General features: G+C 42.9%; 2 protein-coding genes across 6 annotated transcripts; one reads left to right on the forward strand and one right to left on the reverse strand.

Moving 5' to 3' along the window:
• Positions 1 to 486: 486 nt before the first annotated feature.
• On the reverse strand, positions 487 to 16,523 carry EIF2A (eukaryotic translation initiation factor 2A). Of its 5 annotated transcripts, none has more exons than XM_087740741.1 (15): positions 16,373 to 16,387; positions 13,802 to 14,509; positions 13,565 to 13,634; positions 13,160 to 13,234; positions 11,589 to 11,707; positions 10,344 to 10,443; positions 9,871 to 9,953; positions 8,407 to 8,480; positions 8,102 to 8,246; positions 7,120 to 7,236; positions 4,599 to 5,170; positions 3,084 to 3,200; positions 2,082 to 2,210; positions 1,049 to 1,114; positions 487 to 965 (listed from the first exon to the last, which is right to left on the reverse strand). In XM_087740741.1, exons 3-15 carry the CDS (start codon positions 13,609 to 13,611, stop codon positions 900 to 902), a joined length of 1,710 nt encoding a protein of 569 aa, XP_087596867.1. In that variant the 5' UTR covers positions 13,612 to 13,634; positions 13,802 to 14,509; positions 16,373 to 16,387; the 3' UTR covers positions 487 to 899. The 5 variants fall into 5 exon arrangements, with proteins under 5 accessions (XP_087596867.1, XP_087596868.1, XP_087596865.1 ...); XM_087740742.1 differs by lacking the exon at positions 16,373 to 16,387 and adding an exon at positions 14,869 to 16,342; XM_087740739.1 differs by lacking the exon at positions 13,802 to 14,509 and having other exon boundaries at positions 16,373 to 16,523.
• Positions 16,524 to 16,614: 91 nt separating this feature from the next.
• On the forward strand, positions 16,615 to 18,747 carry SERP1 (stress associated endoplasmic reticulum protein 1). Its single transcript, XM_087740744.1, has 3 exons — positions 16,615 to 16,825; positions 16,918 to 16,993; positions 17,153 to 18,747. Exons 1-3 carry the CDS (start codon positions 16,742 to 16,744, stop codon positions 17,191 to 17,193), a joined length of 201 nt encoding a protein of 66 aa, XP_087596870.1. The 5' UTR covers positions 16,615 to 16,741; the 3' UTR covers positions 17,194 to 18,747.

The following is an 18,747-nucleotide window of genomic DNA, read 5'->3' on the forward strand; positions in this document are numbered from 1 at the left end:
AGGCGCCGGCGGCCACGTGACGCTCGCCAGGCCCCGCCCCACCCGCGGCGCCTCAGTGCCGTTTCAGTCAGGATTTAGTACTTGAAAGCGCCCCATTTTTTAATTCCATAAACAAGGAGGCAGCCCGTTTGCGTTAAGCAACAATAAGCGAGCCCTCCCTCGGTAAAGACAGCAGCAGACACCGCGGGTTTAGCTCGTGCATTTGGCAGCACAGCATAGAATCCGTTGCCATCCCTCCCCTGCGTGCTTGGCGCTTTGTTTTTAATGGTCACAAATAAAGGGACCAGAAACAGGGAAGGGGAAAATGAGAGTCCGAAAAAAGGAAAAGAAAAGTCACGGAGTAAAACACTTGCAAGGGTCACCACAGCAGCTGCAGGATCTGAGGCTTCATTTATCCTTAGCAGTTAATTATTTTTGATGATGGTGGCCTGGCCTCGTTATTTTAAAGACTCTGCCCTTGTAACAGAAGAACAGAAGTGCTTTTTATTATTAAATGCTCTTTATTTTTATCTACATCCTGTTATTGCATAAAGTTCACATCTTTTTAAATATAATAAAGCTATCAAATGGTAAACCTCACCCCCTTCCCTCCTCGCACCCAAACAAGGAAAAGATAAAACAACGGGCAGCTTCTGGTTTTTAGGCAATATGCTTTAGGAAGATAAGCACGTTTCTGGTTTGAACAGCAGCAGAACTGGCTGATGTGATATTCATTACTTGTTTACAGTTTCACATGTGCACAAATCTTTAGGAAAGCTTTTTAAAAGGCAAGTGTGCAGCAAATCTGTGGACTTTTGCATCCTCAGTCATTTGCTGAAACATTTTACTGTGTTCGAGTTAATACAAATTATCTTTTGCATGAACTTTGTGTTAACGCCACATTGGATTTTCATGAAGTTTTAAAGACCCAGTTCTAGGTCCTCCAGTTCCTGAAGGAGAGCAGTTTCTTTCTGAATCTTCTCCAACTAGAACAAAAAACACACAAGATGTCACAGATGTAACTTATATAAAATGAAACTTGAATAAACTGCGTACAACTTAACAGTACCTGATTCTTCTCTAGCTGTTTGCCAGCAGCTGCTTGTTCTTTCAGCTGCTCAATTGCCTTTAGTTTCTGTAAAAAAAAAACAAAACAAAACAAAAAACCCACACTAACACAAAAATATTGGTGAACCAAGAATAGAAGAAACAGTCTTAGAAGTTCCTGCACTTGCAGTTGCCTGATTTACCAGGAGGCAGGTCTCAGTATGGAAGGCACATTTCATTTAAGCATCTCCAGATGCTCAATCCAGAATTCCCCACCAATAAAAGACATTTCTTTCATGAACAAAACCTAGAGAACAGAAGTACTTCTTTGTCTCTGAAACATAAACAGCATGCATTATCTCACTGAAAGACTAAATCCAAATTCAGAAATGACTCCACCACTATCACTATCCCTCTTCACCACACATTTTGCTCAGGAAGCCTGGAGTATTAATCAAAACAGAGGACCATGAAAAGCAGGAGGCAGCCAAGAGAAAAAAGCCCTGATGTATTATGCAGAAAGGGGAAAGATTCTCTAGCCTGAACCAAACAACTTGCATTCTGAAATTATTTAATCCAAGAATTTCCAAGACTGGCAGTAACCTTCGAACTCAGGCCATTTAGAAGTTAGGGAAGAAACCAAAACCACACAGCATGGTTCCCTCCTCACATCCAAGATCCAATAAACAAGAAGCCCACACAGCTGCTTTCGAAGCATGAACACCTTTAAGCCGTACCCCTACCCCTCAGCTGTGAGGACAGGGTGCACATGCAACAGTATTCATAACAGGAGACTGGAATGCTCTTCCGTGCACCTGTCGGTGGCTTCTATGCTGTCTAGATGCTGCTCTGATAAGATCTTTAGGGGTCTTGGCAAGTGATGACCTCTACTGTTTTGCAAGATGGAAAAGCAAAGGAAGTTGGTTTACAAATTCAGGAAATTACCATCTATGTAAATGCTACCCTGCTGAGCTCAAGTCACCTTGCAATCAAACCAGGTCTTACAGACCATCTCTTAGAGACATCTGCTGTTCATTACAAAAAAATCCCCTCACCTTTTTTAAATTCTTTATCTTCTTGTCAACTTCAGGATCTCCTGATGTTACGGCAGGCACAGCACTCCGTGGTGCACTCTGTGATGCTGAGGACTGTGTAGATTCCTGGTTCGCATCAGCTTTGGCCTCCTGTAAATAAATAAAATAAACGTATTATCTAGAAAATACGTTCTACTACAAAGGGACTGCAAAATGTCTTTAATAAATTCAAGGGATCCATTTAATGTTTCTTCTTTCACTAGTTTGCTGGTGTTCTCCGAAATTTGTGACTTGCTTTGATGTATTGCATTACCTATTTACATGCTTTCCACAAAAGAAGGCCTATCTATAACAACTCACGTGCTGTTTCTTGTTTAATTTCTACTTCCTCAAGACACCAACCACACATAGCATAGGGAAACATCAGTAAGGATGACACAACACACACACACAAATATTTTATAAAGTAGACTGGTGGGTCATTGTCTCTGAAGTAAAAGAAAGGACTCAAAACCAGTGCAAGAAATTAAAACATCTTGAAGAAATTATTGCTTCAGAAGTTAGTAGAAATTGGAAGGCTAATACCAAGAGCTGATTTTTATCTACCTAGCCAGAGAATAGCAAGCAAAGAGGTGACCCAGAAACGACTGTCTTTGGTCTGCCCTGATAACCTGCCTCAGCCCTGCCCTGCCCTGCTGGGGGGACACATCAAAGCAGCGAGTTCTTAATTCTCACCTAAGACTGGAATAAACTGTGCAGATTGTCTGAAGGTGAAAGGACAGAATTACTTAGTCTCAACGTTGATTTCAGCTAACATTCACAGCAGCTAACCAAAGCTGCTATTTTTAAGTCATCCTACCTGCTTTAGTCTGATTAAAAAGTCTACCACCCTCCCCACAACTTAGCATGTGCAAAATGTGTGGAGGGCTCTCAGTGCAACTAACGGTCTCTGCTCTGAGACCGATCAGTGCTGTTTGTGAAAACTAATTAACATTATCCCTGCAGGAACTACTTTTGCAGTACCTGTTTAGCAGCTTTCTTCGCTTCATGTTTCCTTTGATTTTTGAGAGCTGTTTTAGAGAGTGGCTTATCACTGCTTCCTGACTGTGGTTTCATATTCTGAGGTGGCTCGTCCTCATGCTGTGGGATAAGCAAAATTAACAGTTAGGAAATTTCTGTTCCATGTTGGCTAGTGTGTTGCTACAAAAAAAAAACCTAACAGTGAACACCCAAACCTACTTAGAGACAACATCATATGCAAAGATGAACCATACAGGAAGAGGAAGGAGAAACACAGACAGAAAGAAAGGGCAGGGGGAAGTATGTGCCCTTTCTCTTTCGAGTAGCAGAAGACAATGTGAAAAGGGTTTCAAAGGCATCCATTCTCAAGTTTGGACGGGACTATCCTGTATGTCCTACAGATTTAATGGATTTCTGATAAAATAACAAAATCGTCATGTTTTCTGTCTCAAGGGCAAATAAAATGGAAGAGGAATAAGGCAGCACAAAATGACTGAAGCTTGGCATTTTGCTTTGGTTGACAACTTTTAAACTCAAACTCCTAGTGAGGAAAGGAAAAATGGGTTGCTGGGAGGGGAGATGGGGTGGGGTTTCTTGGGGGGATGGGGGGTGTTGGCTGGGACCTGAAAAGGGGAGGTTGTTTAGTCTTTTTTTTTTTTTTTAAGAGAACTCTTAATTGAGGAGCTGGATTGTTTTAATGCATATGACAAGATTTCTTTCCCATATAAGTAAACAGAATTATTTCATCTAATTTAAGGCGTCTTTTCTCTACTACCTCTGCTTGTTGATCATTTGCGAAATCAGACATTAGTATGATTAATAGATTCCTCACAAGCCAAGCAGCAGTCTTTCCTTCAAAAGCACAAGGCTCAAAATCAAAGCTCCCTCAGACTTAAACATCAAGGGTGCAATTGTTAAATGTAATTAGTTGCTACTCAGCCTACTTTGAAAACTTGCAGAAAAGAAACTAATTAGACAAGTAGGTCACTATACTGAAACTTGTTTAAACTGCAACTGACTTGCTAACAATCAAATCTCTCTCTAGCAAGTAAACTTACCCCCCCCACAAAAAAAAAAAAAAAAAAAGAAAGAAAGAAAAAAAGCTGTTGGGAGGACAGCCAGCCACCTGCCTAGCTGGGTTTAGACTGGTAAGTCAGGCCACCCAAATCAGAGGCTTCTATCTTGAGTACCCAGTTTCACTCTAAACTCAATTTGCAGTTTATTTTTCCACCGCATGTTGTAGAGAGAGTTTTTAAAGTTTGCGAATTACTTTGTAAAAGGAGTGTATTTGGACTAAAGCAATTTCAGTTTTCTAGCATACATTCTTGCAAACAGTGAGCAAAGTGTCAAAGAGTATTACCAAGAAAACCTCTCAAAAACCCCACAAAACTACTGTCAGTCTGATTACTCTTCTAATGTCTTTCACTAAGTATATACACATATTTGAGGCCAAGCTTCAAAGATGGGCAAAGCAATAGAACAGAACAATTTAGTTCATATATGAAACCCTCTACGTACGAGCTTGGAACTTGTTACAGGTTTGTTTCTCAGGGCTGGAGGTCTGTACGCTTGAGCAGGCTTTGGCTCAGCACTGGGCAATTCACTTGGAACTGCCTGGTATTTTACAGCTTTCGCTGGGAATACTCCATCCAAGAAGGGCTGCCAGGAAACTTGCCACATTTCTTCATTTGATGGAACTTCATAGTTGTGTAACAGGGAGCCAGTGTAGTGCCATATCTTGTAACCGTTGCTGACTCGTAGCCTGGGAGCACACGTAGCCGTTACAATATGTTCCCCATCGGGACACCAAGCAAAGTATGTGGAATCTGAGGCTACTGGTTTGGAAATGAGTTTGTAGTTTTTAACGTCCCACACTTCCATCTGTCCCCTGAGATTTCCAAATCCTGCTAGCACTAGGATGTGTCCATGGGGGCTGTAGTAGGCAGCGTTGCGAGGACCGGTTCCAAAATCAAACACAGGGTCACATTTCAGATTAAAAACTGTTGCTTTGGCAGGCATAAAACCATACACAGCACAGAACTCGACAGAATTGGGGCTCCAAACAACATCATAAATAGGACCATTTTTTGCTAAAGGAAAAGGAAAATATGCAGCTGTTGTTAGGAGACTGTATCTTTTCAGTGCAAGCAAAAATAACATCAATAGCAATTCTTAACTTCATGCTTTGCTAAAATGCTACGATCTAATTATTGACAGTGAAAATGAATTCTGCTAACAATAGAGGTAGAAACAACATTTTATCTTCTGGTAATTTTAGTTAAGGTTCGCAACAATAACTGCAGCCGTTCCAAATTACCTCTGTAGTGTCAGCATCAGCACTTTAACAGTAAGCATATTTTTTTCATGTAAAAAAATTCCTTTATTTTTTTTTCCTCGTTATTCAAGTATGATCTCTCAGGACCTTCTCAAACTGTCCCACTGGAAACCTGCAAAAACAGGAGTTTTATACCAGCTGGATAATAGTTCCTCTTTTTTTAATCTAAGAAATATTGCATAGCTCAGCAAAATATTGATCTAAGTTTTGGACCGTGCTTACGCACGGTACTTTCTAAGACAGATTTTAAAGTGAGAGCGCATACAAAAAATGGTTTTACACATAATGATTAAAACTTGATATTGCTAGAAGCTATTCCGGAAATATTAAAGACGATGAATTAGTGATGGAAACTCATGTAAAACATACAGAGGTAAGTAAAAACCATAGCTCATTATAACTTTTCATAATCTGGATATCTTTACTTGTATTTCAGATAAATGCCAAATGCATCACTGACAATTCTTAAATCCAGACGTTGACCCAAAATGTCAAACTATTTACATTGTTCATTCCTGTTGTTATTCTAAAGCCTCATTATCTTTAGAAACGAGGCTGTGCAATCATACTGTCTGTGCATTTTCCCCTTTAAAACTTAACCAAATGCAACTGCAGAGACAGAGGTCTAAAAGAAAATGATGTTCCTGCACATTTCATGACAGTTGGCAGCTGGAGAGATGAGGGCAGCTTTATATGGGCTTCAGCAGCTAAGGCAAAGGCTGCAGCATGAGCATGTATTAGTCAAAAATTAAAAACCCTCTACAAATGTTAGTGTGGAAAAAAGCTTCAAAATTGGACCTCAAAAGTAACCAGAAGATACAAATCCACAGGAAATGAGGCACCGTTCACTCCAAGTGCCCACCAAATGAAGAGAATATAGTCACTCTCTCTACAGTCACTTAAGCATAGTCTACATCACCCCATCCCCAGTGTTCTGAAATAGTCACAACAAACTAGCCTCTCTATAATCCCAAACAAGACAGGCGTTTAACATAAACAGCAACAATTCCAGATAGTGAAAAAATACCACCATAGGGGAAATTAATGAATGGACTTCCAGTTCAAACAAGACACTGAAATTAAAAGCATCAACTTGCTTCTCCCCAACATGTCATTTTTATGTCTTGGAACTCTTTCCATTTTACTATACAAAATATAGGCATTCCATTTTCTAACATCCTTAGAAAAAATGCTTTCACTCTGCTCCTGTTCCTGGAGTAACATCATCAATTGCACGTCTAAAAGTGCATGTAGGATTATTCCATTTGGTAACATACCTTCCTGCCCATTTTGGTTTCTCAGACATTAAGCTGGCTCTGTTGTCCAGGTGTTTCCTTTATAAACATGCACAATTCCCTTCCTGTGCACATCAACACCCTCCCAAGCAGATTATTTGTGTATTTTAACTGAAAGCGTGTGCACTCTGCCACTGGCATTAAGACAAGTATACCAAAGACAACAACATAATTCAGGTATTAAAAAAACCAAACCAAAACAAACAAATATCCCAAAAAACAAAACCCCACCTTACTCCAGATTTTAAAAAAATTGTGGTGAAGGATTTAAGAGTACTTTTTTTTTTAAGAAAAAGATCACTTCATTACACTAACAAAAAACCGCTCTCATACATTAAACCAAAGCTGGTGAAACAGCAATTCCCACTATCAAGAGCTATAATACAATGAAAAAATGCCTGAGACTTACGCAATTGTACAACAGCACTTTCTCCATTTGTTGCAATGTAGTGCAGAGTTTGCTCTCCATAGTACGAAGCACCTGTTTTATCAACTTCTGTACTAGCTATTACTAGCACAGCAGTGGCTAATAGAATAGACACACAGTTATTTCAATACCATTATTGCAAATTATATAAATTATTTCACAAACTACCACGAACAAAGAGAAATTAGTTTGATTATGAATTCTAGTTAGTTGTTTGTGTAACAGTGCTGGTATCATTCTCTTCTGAATTTAATTTTTCCTAAATGTTAACCCAAACAGAACAAATATCTTCCTTTCTCAGAGGGAAAGCATAAGCCAAGTCTGTTCGTTCATTGTTGAATTATGAGAAGGTGAACATACTTTTGCAGCCATAAAAAAAGATATTCATCTGACTAAGGCAGGAACCAAGCATCCTGATCAGTCCTTGAATAAAATGTTTCATTAACAGCTTTTGTATGTACATCTGTTTTACCCAAAGCTGTGTGCCCACATGTGGTTTCTACACGTATGTAATACCTTCCCTGTATTCCAGTCAATGCGGGTTGAAGTAAAACAGTTTTTACAAAGTTATTCTGAAACAACTCATTGCTAACAAACAGCAAAGCACAGACAGGACTGTGCAAGTCACCCAATTGTGATATGTCTGTGTATATACAATTTTACAGATCAAGAATAGTTTATGCTCTGGTACAATCTTATGTTTACAGTCTAAATACATTATCATCACAGAATGCAAAATTCAATTTGACTTTGCTATTCAACTGCAAAATTTACCAACATGTAGAATATTCTCAATTACAATATACAAAATCCTGAAAGTCAACACAGGAAAGTTATGAGCGCTTCAGGGTATTCAGAATTGTAACCTTAACATGGCATTGGCATTAATGGATATCTTCAGTAAACAAAGTAATTAAACTTTTATATTCCACCCATTTTGGATTGAAATATACAGCTGTTATACCTTTTTTGTTCCATAGCATTGTCACCTTGTCAGCTTTAAAGAAACTTTTATTAGCTAGTGCAGACTGAGGGCCACCGAAGTTGGGATACTGATAGAGTCTAACAAACGATGGTGCACCTTTACTGCCTGGAACATACACAGCAACCTAAAAGAAAGCCGTGAGATTTTATTGCAGATGATATTCTTGGTAGCACAGGGTCTATTCACTACGAGTACATTGTAATTGGGGGTTTATTACAATTAATTACAGTAAATGGGGGGGGGGGGCAGGGGAGAGAAAAAATTGGAAACTATATCAGAAGTACCTTGGTTGGCTGTGCTCCTGGAGATAACACAAAATCATTAACCTTTTGTAGATGGAGTTTGTTTGCAATAGTATCTGGAAAAAAAAAGTCACAGATGTGATGACGTTAATGACAAACGATGGTAGCCTGGATTACTTAACTATACCTTTTTATGGGTCTGTATCATGGATAATAAAGAACAGTATATATAAGGACAAAGGATTTCTTTTAGTAGGCAAACAACCATTACCTTCCCATTCATCACACGTTTTTATTTACAAAATCAACTTGAACTGAGCCTAGGTCTGAAATCCAGTATTTAGTATTTGGAAGTTCAAACAGCAAGGAAGCTTCTGGACCCCACATGAAGTCAGCTCATGTTTTAAGCAAGGCACAGCTTTCTTCATCTTATCTGTGCTGACTACAGAGGAAGCAGCATCAGTCACGTCCAGATGACACGCACCATTACACAGAGCCAGGGATTCTCCCCTCACAACTCTACTGGATGATTCTTCCTGATAGGAAGTCCATAAAGGCCTGTTCTGTGCTGAACATTGCTCCTTTACACAAACAACTTATGGAAAATGCATCTTTTAAAAGTAAACAAACAGCAGCAACCCACAACCTTATTCCAGCAAGGAAGTCTGCGCTGAGCAGCAGACCTTGTGCTGGAACAGACATTCCATGCTTCCCTAGTAGAGCTGCATTAACATCAGTAGGGCTAATTTTCAGGAAGCTGCACCTCTCATAGGCTGTATTTTTAGCTCCCAGAATAATTCTTGTAGCAGCTTTAATAATAAAAAAAAAAAACAAAACCAAAAAAAACCAGAAAAACCCCAAAAGCAACAACAAACCAAAAAACACCAAAACCCCAAGCCACACACTGCTGTTTTCTTTTATTCCTTTAAAATTTTGTTCTAATTCATTTTTATCTTCCTGCTTTTTTCTTCCCCTTTCCCTTTTTGACCTCTATTGACTACAAATATTCCACCTCTAGCAGTAAATTTCCTTTAAAAAAATGTTCTAGCTTCACAACTTCATTTTCGCCATCAATATAAATTTTCTAATGAGCCATTTTTTAACAGTTCATTGACAGGACACACACAACCCAAAGAAGTAATCTTAGATCACGTTCTCTATTGACAATTTCCTGGACCTCATTAAATGAGAAACAATACAAAATCAGGCCTCTTTAATTGAAAATTAGATATTAGATTAAAATATAATTAAAATTAGATATTAGATTAAAAATAATGATTCTGAATTCCAAATGATTCTGAATTCCAAATTCAAATAGAACGTGAATTCTGAATTCCAAATGATTCTGAATTCCAAATTCAAATAGAACGTAGGCAATATTTTGAATAAAAAGGACGCAAAAGAAGAAACGAGGAAAAAAACTGAAAGCAAAAAAAAAAAACCACACCCAAAAGAAGATGCCTATATAGAATGCAATGAAACTATCATATAGAAATACTTGCGTACTAAAGTTGTTGTTTTCAAAGAAGTGCACTTCATTGTTTACATTCCTGGCACAAATGCTTTCATCATCTGCCCAGCAAGGACACCTATATTTAAAGAAAAAAATTAGAAACACTGAATGATGCTCATATTTAGCAGTCTAGGATTTTTTTCCCCTCCATTTTTAAAGCCAACCAAGTTCAAACATGATACATGTTTTAAATGGACAAATGACATCTGCATAATAAAAAAATATACAACTAGACAGTTATTGTCTCCCCAGCTTTCTCTGTGGTGCAAAATGATAGTGAATTTATACTAAGAAATGAACAATTATAACTATGTACAAAGATACTTACAAGCACAGATACTTGCCTTCAGCTAGTAGCAGGCAATATTTTGAAAGCCAACACCACACTAAAAGCTCTATTTACCTGGATCAGATTTTGGAAATGACATTTCTTTGCAAACAATTAACATTTGGAAAAGTTATTTACCAGTTCTGCATCTTTTTCTGGATGAAAGATTTTAAACATTTTCCAGTTTTCACATCATGAAGTTGTAAGTTGGGCACCCCCGCTGTGCCATCTTTAGCAGCTGCAACAAAAAAATGGATTATGGTAGCGGTCTCCAAGGATTAAATCTACTTCACCGTGACATTCCATCTCACGATTCTACAAGCAACCAAACATGCATAAACTTCTGATGAGAAGCATCCCACCCCTGAAGGACTAAACCCTAGACTGATAATTGCTTTACCTATTAACGTAAGTCTTTCAGTCTACAGAAAGAACTAACGTTTGGAAGCATACGGTTTCTACTCCCATTACAAGACAAGGACCACCAACACGAGGACAGATTTTTTTAACGCACGTTTTTTAATCAAAATCGAAAGCTGTCCTCTTGGCAAGCAATGAAGATATCTTCTCCATTCTTACAGTTTGTTCTCACAAGAATGCAACACATTTTGCCCATCATGCTGCAGTCTATCTGCAAGCCATGCAAAATGGTTCTGCTGGTTTTAAACTCTCTGTACCCTTCTACTCACTCTGGATACTACAGCCTCTCTATTTCCACCAGTGATTCAAAACAGGCCTCCAAACAGCTCTCTAACAGTCCACAGTTGGCATCAATTCTGTCACCTGTGCAGCCCTGTCTTATCCTACAACCCGTCCCAGACCACTTCCCGCCTACTCAGCTTATGGCCAGCTCTTTCTGTCTAAGGAAGCATTTACACCATCTACTTTAGACACGCAACTTAGATGAGACTGAGGCTTCTAAATCAGGAACATAAACTCCATGGAGAGGCAGAGGAGAGAATAAAGCCCTCTGGACAATGAAGAACAGTCAAGTCAGCTATGCCCAGTGGAGGACATGACTCCTCTGAGACAGCTTACCATTTTCCTTGTTTATACATGGATATAAACTGCTTGAACAGCATATTATTCAAACACTCTTTGCACTAAGATCAGTTAGCAATTTTTAGAAACACATGATTTACTTAATAGAGTAATTGTTAGTACGGGCAGTCTGATTTACTGTTTGTAAGAACGGTCGATACCAGATGCTTTCAGAAGATGGCATCCCTCCCTCCTCCACTATGTACTTGATTACCCATATAATTTTCTGTACACTTTCTATACTGCTCATTTAGCCAATAAATATGCTACAATGACAAATGAGGTAATGGAAGGCCCGCAAACCAAATTAAGATATGCAGTTACCCCATGTAAAATACTCACTTGTGTAGGCCTGCCATGTTGCCAGAACATTATTCTTTGGCGAGAATTCAAGGCAAACTGCCTTTGGAAGATCAAAGGAACGCAGTAACTCAGCACTGGTGACATTAACAATATTTACTCTGGAACCAAAAGATGCTATTTCAATAAAACATGCTTAGAATAGTTAATTAATAGCCAAGGTAACTTTTCACGTATTTGACTCTTCTAGATCTGTTCCAAATTTGGCCTATGTAACAAAATTAGAAGAGCTTTTTTCCCCTCCTGCTTTTACTAGATTTTTGCAAGAACACATTTTAAAACCAGATGCCCAAGCATAATAGAAGCAAAGTGAAAGCACTGGCCAAAATATATCACATATTTTTATCTGCAACATTTAAACTCTGAACCAGAGACAAGATATTCTCTGTCCATACAGAGTCCATCCACACTTCCACAGTGCTGAAGCTGAGCAACAGAAAGATTCTAACTGAATTAAAACACGCATTTATCCCACGTATTTTTAAAGGTGTTCTAACTATAAGGATACAACATTTAAGATTTGGGCTTTTTGAGGCTGGGGGACGCAAGGAGACACGGACAATAAGAAGCAAAGGTCAGACGGCTGAACAAACAAGGTCAAAGAGCACCTCTGAACACTGTATATTAAAGAACTGCCACATATGGAATCCAAAGAAACAAAAAAGATCACATCAAGATGTGTCCAAGCCACTGTTGTTCTCAGAAGCTGCATTAGGATCCTGTTCCTCACCATCTCGCTAACTGCTCCCCCTCAAAAATGAAGGAAGATGGACAGCCCCTGAAACAAGGAGGCATGGCAGGACTGGACAGATTTGCCATTTGGAATATTCCCATTTAAAGTATGGGTACCTGGATATACAACCCAGCTGTTTGAAAAGCATTTTTCCCCACAAACATTTTCTGGAAATGGACCTTTCCAATTGACAAAAATGATTTTTTTAATGAAAATGAACAGCCTGGATATTTTGGAGAACCAGAAACAACAGTGAAAGTAACGAATCCTACGTCTAAGTCACCTACTTTAAAAGAAATGGTTAAATGGTATTACTAAATACTTTTTTTAACCTGTTAGTAAGAATACTGACATTTCAGAAAAAGCCTTATCACCTCTTTACAGCAGCAACCCCATGATGCGCTCCTATGTAAAGAACAGTCTCTAGTAAACTCTAATGCACCCGGTCTATAAAAGAAAGAAACCTTGTGATGTTTGTATGTAAGGTGCATAGAATCTTCATTTTCTGTGAACATTAATAGATTAATCCCAGAAAACCAGGTACTATCATACTAGGAAGTATGAACAAAAAACCCAAATAAAGCATATCCAGATTCCACAGGAATGGGTGCATCATAAATATAAGAAAAACACTAAATATTTCACCTGATATTCAGGAAACAAAGCCACTACTGCAAACAGCGCAAAAGTAAACTGCATTTAAAGTGTGTATGCAAACATTTTCACTAACAGCAACAGCCTTTACACAGACAAGAGTAAATGGGGCATAACTGATTTATTTAATACAAACTAAATGATTAATATCATAAAATGCACCAACTTTTCTCCATTGCACCAGGCAAAGAGGGAACCGTCCTTGCTAAAAGCAACAGCTTTGCAGTTTTTTCCAGTGTCCCTAAAGAAATAAGAAATGCATATTAGTATTCAAACACACCACATAAGTTAAAGTATTTTTAAGAAAAAGCAACACACCAATTTTCCTGCTGTGCCCCCAAATAGCACTTTGTAACAGTGCAATCTACTCTGCAATTGTTCAGTGATTATTACCTGGGCAATGCGAAGCCAGGCAAGAGTAAAGCCTTCAAAACCATCCATTTTCTGAACTACTGACAGTAAGAAAAAATTCACTTATATTTCTACATTTTTCAATTCTAGAGTCTACCTTTACTTTTTAGAAAATTATTTCTTTTGTGCAAAAGATCAAAAAGAGCGATAATGACAGTACCTTTGAAACGCTGTGCTCTCTGTGAAACTAGGTGGCCCATTCACCATATAAAGCCCTTCGGATCCTCTCACTGAAAGATAAAAAAAATAGCTACTAATTTCAAATTCAGAAAATCATCCAAAGCAAAGGTTTATTCTAATTTATGAACCTTGAGACCTGCACACACTTTTCCCCTGCGTGCATTTTAGAGCGAACAAGAGAGAGGGTTGTAAAGGAAGTTCAGAACGTAACACGTACCGAGCCAGCTGGCTTCATCCAAGGCAGCCGCAGGATTAAAACACAGGACAGAGGCAGTGCAGCCCTCCCAGCGAGCTCAGTTTACAAACCGTCTCATCCCTCTGCCACAGGAGCACTGATGCCAGTGCAAAGAAGGGAGCAGAAGCACTGCCGAGGGCAGCAGGGCAGAGCGGGACGGACCCAAATGAGGTGCATGGCAGAAGGGCTGAGGCAGGGGCACCTCTGGAGCTCCCACCCTTCCCCTGCTCCGGCAGGGCCAGCGATACCAGGCTGCAGGGCCGTGCCTGGCCAGAAGGTGAATATCCCCAAGGATGGAGATCCACAGCCTCTCTGGGCAGCCTACGCCCATGTTCAGTCTCACAGTAAAATAGTTTTTCTTATGTTTAAGTGCAATTTCCTAGATTTCAGTTTGAGCTCATTGCCCATCATTCCCTCACTGGACACCACAAAACAAGAGCCTGGCTTCATCTTGCAGGATGACCTCAAACTACAGAAGAGCTGCACCTGCATAAGGAAGGAGAGTGGGACAACATCTCATCCTAAAATGGCCGATGGTCCTCAGCTCTCAACCCTGCTGCAAGAGGCACTTTCATGAAGCTTAACTTGCAGAAGCTGAAAATTCTCCATCACTGCAAGAGCTGCACAGGAGTCTGCATAATGGAGTTGAAAAGGTCTGCCTAGATATTCCCCGCAGCGACGATTAGCTGCCTAGACACAGGAAGAGCATTTGCCAAAGAAAGATTATGTCAGAATGATTTTTTTGCTGACATGAGACAGGATTTGCCCTATTGTTAGCTTCAAAATTGAAGTTCAACTTGGAAAACAGAAGGCTTGAAAGAAATATCAATATAAAATGTGTTTCAATTTTCTTTTTTTTTTCCCAGAGACATTGCCATGCTTACAGCAGTAGAAAACAAACAAGAAATAAAGACAGATTCATGCAAAATCATGCAGTTGGAGTTGTTACATAGTGATTAAAACAAATCTTTTTGCAGGTATGCTTCTATTACAAGCATATTAGAATTCAAAGTAAACCACAAAATGGGCAGTTGTTACGTAGGCATTACCTGTGTTTTATGCATTTTCTTGAGACACCGAAGATGTCTACTGAGGTGACAATTTTTTACTGACAAACACGACTCAAGAAAGCAAGATCTGTATAGCTCAGGCTGCAGGTTCTGCAGCTGTATTATTTCAAGGAAGCGTTAGGGCCAGCGGTGCACGGGAGGTCTGACAGCAGAACAGCAGCGTCCCGCTCGGCCTGGTCAGTTCACATGCGAACCACGCAATGGAATCCACGCGCAGATCCAGCCACGCAATGCCTGGATGGCAGCAACGTCTGCCACCAAACATCCTTATGCTGCTTTTCAGAGCTGCTCTTTTAACCACCAAGTATCCTTACCTCACCTCTCTCATAACACTTTAGAATCTAATTAACAAGTGCAAAACATTTTAAGCAACAGTTTATTAGATTGGAGAAAATACTACTTTGATAGATTTCAAATCTCCACCTGCTCTACAGCCTTGTACTTCATCGGGGGTACACCACACCCCTAGCATACCTCAAGGGTACGTTTTAACAACCCTTTAAATACAATCCACTAGCTTCGCACTCCTGCCTCGAGTCTATTCTCCAGATCAGACTCCCAAGAAAAATTAAGATCCAAATTTACAACAGATTATAGACAGTAGCAAGCAGTCCGAAATCCACCCTGAACAACTGCAGCCCCTCAATACACCCGAGTGAGGATAAATATGTAGACATTTAAAGCTTAGAAACACAGGAAAAGAAAGATAATATCCCTTATGTTATGGACAACTTAAAAAGCAAAACAGAGAGAACAGGAAGAAGAACTCTTAAAAGAAACAGCACTAAACACACCGAAGATGCTTCACTCAGCTACGGGCTCCCGCTAGCTGTTAAGCAGCTTGCAGAGACTCCGTTAGGTCGATCCCCGCGTCCTGGCAGCCCCTGGGGCTGCCACCATCCGCTCCGAGCCCCAGGGAAGCACGGCCGGGCGAACGGGCCTGCCCTGCTCTCACCCAGTCGCCCTGTCTCCTCTCACACAGCACCTCCCGAAGCGTTTCCTCAGCTACCAGCTGGCCGCGCGACAGAATTAACACAGGAAAAAGAACAAGCAAGCTTTAAAAAACATGCTTTTACGTCCCCGAGCCCCTCCCCGCGGCGGAGCAGCGGCTGCTCAGGCGCGGAAGGGACGGGGACAAGAAGCCGGCACCCCCAGGGGAAGGCCCGGCCGCGGGCCCGCCCGTGCCCCGGGCCAACGGCTGAGCGGGCCCACGAGGCAACAACGCGGCCCGGCGCGGCCCTGCCCGGCTCCCCGGGAGCGGAGCGGAGGCCCGGCCCGGCGGGCAGAGCAGAGGGCGTCGGGGCCCAGGGCCGGGCCCGGCCACGCCGCAGCAGCGTGCCCTGGAGAGGGGACCGGCAGAAGGCACAGGGCCGCCCCAGCCCGACGCGGCCCCAGCCCGACGCGGCGCCCGCCCGCCCCCAGCCCCATCCGGGCCGGTCCCGCGGCCCCGCGCTCGCCCCGCCGCCGCCCGGCCCCGCCGCACCTGCCAGCAGCGGCACGGGGGGCGCCATCTTGGCGCGGCGGCCCGGAGCGTTCAGCTTCCGCTTCCGGGTGAGGGGCGGTGCGGCTGCCCCAGAGACGTCCACGTCGCGCGGGGCAGGGGCGGGCGGGGGTGGCGGCACGTGACGCGGGGGCGGCGGCTTCCGCTGGCCGCGGCGCGCGCTGCCCCGGAAGCGCTGCCGCCGGGCCCGCGGGTTGGCGGCGGGAGGCGGCCCCGCCCGCGGCGGCGCGTGTTTCCGGCGGGCGGCGCCGCGCGGTGCTGACGCTGGCAGCGGGCGGCGCGCGGAGCCGAGCGAGCGGAGCGGTCGGTGGCGGCGGCGGCCCGGGCCGGCCGGCGGTCCGTCCGTCCACCATGGTGGCCAAGCAGCGCATCCGCATGGCCAACGAGAAGCACAGCAAGAACATCACGCAGCGCGGGAACGTCGCCAAGACCTCGGTGCGCGGGGGGACCGGGCCGGGGCGGGGCGGGGCGGGGGGACGGGGTCCGGCCGGCCGGCGGTGGGGGTGACGGCGGTGCTGTGCCCGCAGAGGACGGCCCCGGAGGAGAAGGCGTCGGTCGGGCCCTGGCTGCTGGCGCTGTTCATCTTTGTGGTCTGCGGATCAGGTAAGCGGGCGGGCCCGGCCCGGGCCCCGGCGGCGGCGGGCCCCGGCGCTGCCCCTCCCCGCAGCCCCTCTCGGGCCGCCGAGGAGAGCCCGCTGCGGCCCCGCCGCCTCCCCTGCGGGCGCTGCCCGGCGAGCGCTCCCCTCCTCTGCTCTCTTGCAGCCATCTTCCAGATCATCCAGAGCATCCGGATGGGCATGTGAGGGGCCGGTCGCCGGGCGAGGCCCGTCCGCGCCCCGCAGCGCTGCCATGAACTGTCCCCCCCGGCCGGCGCCCCGTCAGCCCCGGTTCATCGCAGCAGCTGCCGAGGAGCGGTGCTCGGCATCGGCCGTGCCACATTCCAGGTCCCTTCACGAGTCATTCCGAGTTTTCTAGCCCATGCCACAGTGCCTTGAACAGCACCACATGTATAAAGCAATAAAATTATATTGTTGATCTACAATCGTGGACCTACTTATTCAGTGAAGTATACAGTCATGTTCTCTGTAGATATGTTAAACTGTATGCGATGTAGATACTTAGGAACTGACATCTGTTGTAAACACCGGTCTTGAGATCTGTTTAAGTCTCTGTATAGCTGGAAATGGTTTTATTTAAGTTGGAAGCCAGGATTTTTATAGTAGCTGGAGTACGAAGCATGTTCATAATGAAGCAGCTGGGCCGTGCAGCGTTCTGTAGCTTACCGAAGTGACTCGTCCTCTCTGTACGCATAGAGTAGTCTTACTGCAGCATGTGGCAGTGCGTTAGTGCTCAAACGCTTATCACGACGGAAAACTTTATCCTATACCTCTTGTCCTAATAAATATGAAATGCCTGTTTGTATAGAGTTAGTGGGTGTTACTTAATTAGAAACCAGCATGACTGAGCAGCAGCTGTTTCTGACATAACCCGATGCTGAAGTTTCACAAACTGCTGAGTGGCTCGGGCCAGGGCTGTTACCGAGCCTCTCCTGGCCGCGGGCCATGACTGTGCTGTAAATACTTCTTGGACAACTTTCAACAAGTGGCGATAGTTTTTAGTTTTACAATGTTGTATGGGAATGTTTCGTGCAGGTACAGGGACCCTGCCCCTCCTGCCCACGGTTCTGCTTTTATGTGCAGCATCTGCAGAGTGTGGTATGTCTTGCGATATATATTTAATCCTATTTAAGGTAAATCCTGCTTTCAACATGATTTCATCTAACGATGGATCCAGTACTTAGCTGCTTCCCTATGGATGATCACAGTTCCTTCTCGGTGATAGTGAAGAACAAAAGGAAAGAAAAAGCCCTCCTTACGTCTGTAGAAGACTGTAACTTGAGATCACAGTGGAAAATGCTGCTATTGATCATGTTTTATTGCTGGTGGCCCAGGCTTCGCGTTGGCCTCTTGCTGTCTGTTGTGGTAAACGGAGGCAGTCTGAAATCAGTCTGCTGTTGTACACAGTTGCTACAGGAAGGTTTCTCTTTTCAGGTTTCTTAGCAAGACAAATTTAAAATCTGGTTACAGTAGAAGTAATAGAAAAAAAGTTTCTGTAGAGATTAAGTAAATGCCTGTTAGCTGTGAAGGAGCAGATCTTTTGTATGAATGAATTGTCAAATTTCCATATGAAATCATTGGGACTGGTGTAAACCAGCGTGGCCAAGAGCATGCCCCAGAACCTAGCCGTACGAGGTAACACGCATTCCTTGTTCTTGGATGCTCGTATTTTGTAAGTGGTGGCGGCGGGAGGAAGTATGTACAATCTCTGATTTTAAATAAAGTTCTTTTCAAATGCGA

This window comes from Nipponia nippon, unplaced genomic scaffold, assembly GCF_047370975.1.
Source record: "Nipponia nippon isolate SJK-2023a ecotype South Korea unplaced genomic scaffold, ASM4737097v1 scaffold_7, whole genome shotgun sequence".
Taxonomy (NCBI): Eukaryota; Metazoa; Chordata; class Aves; order Pelecaniformes; family Threskiornithidae; genus Nipponia; species Nipponia nippon.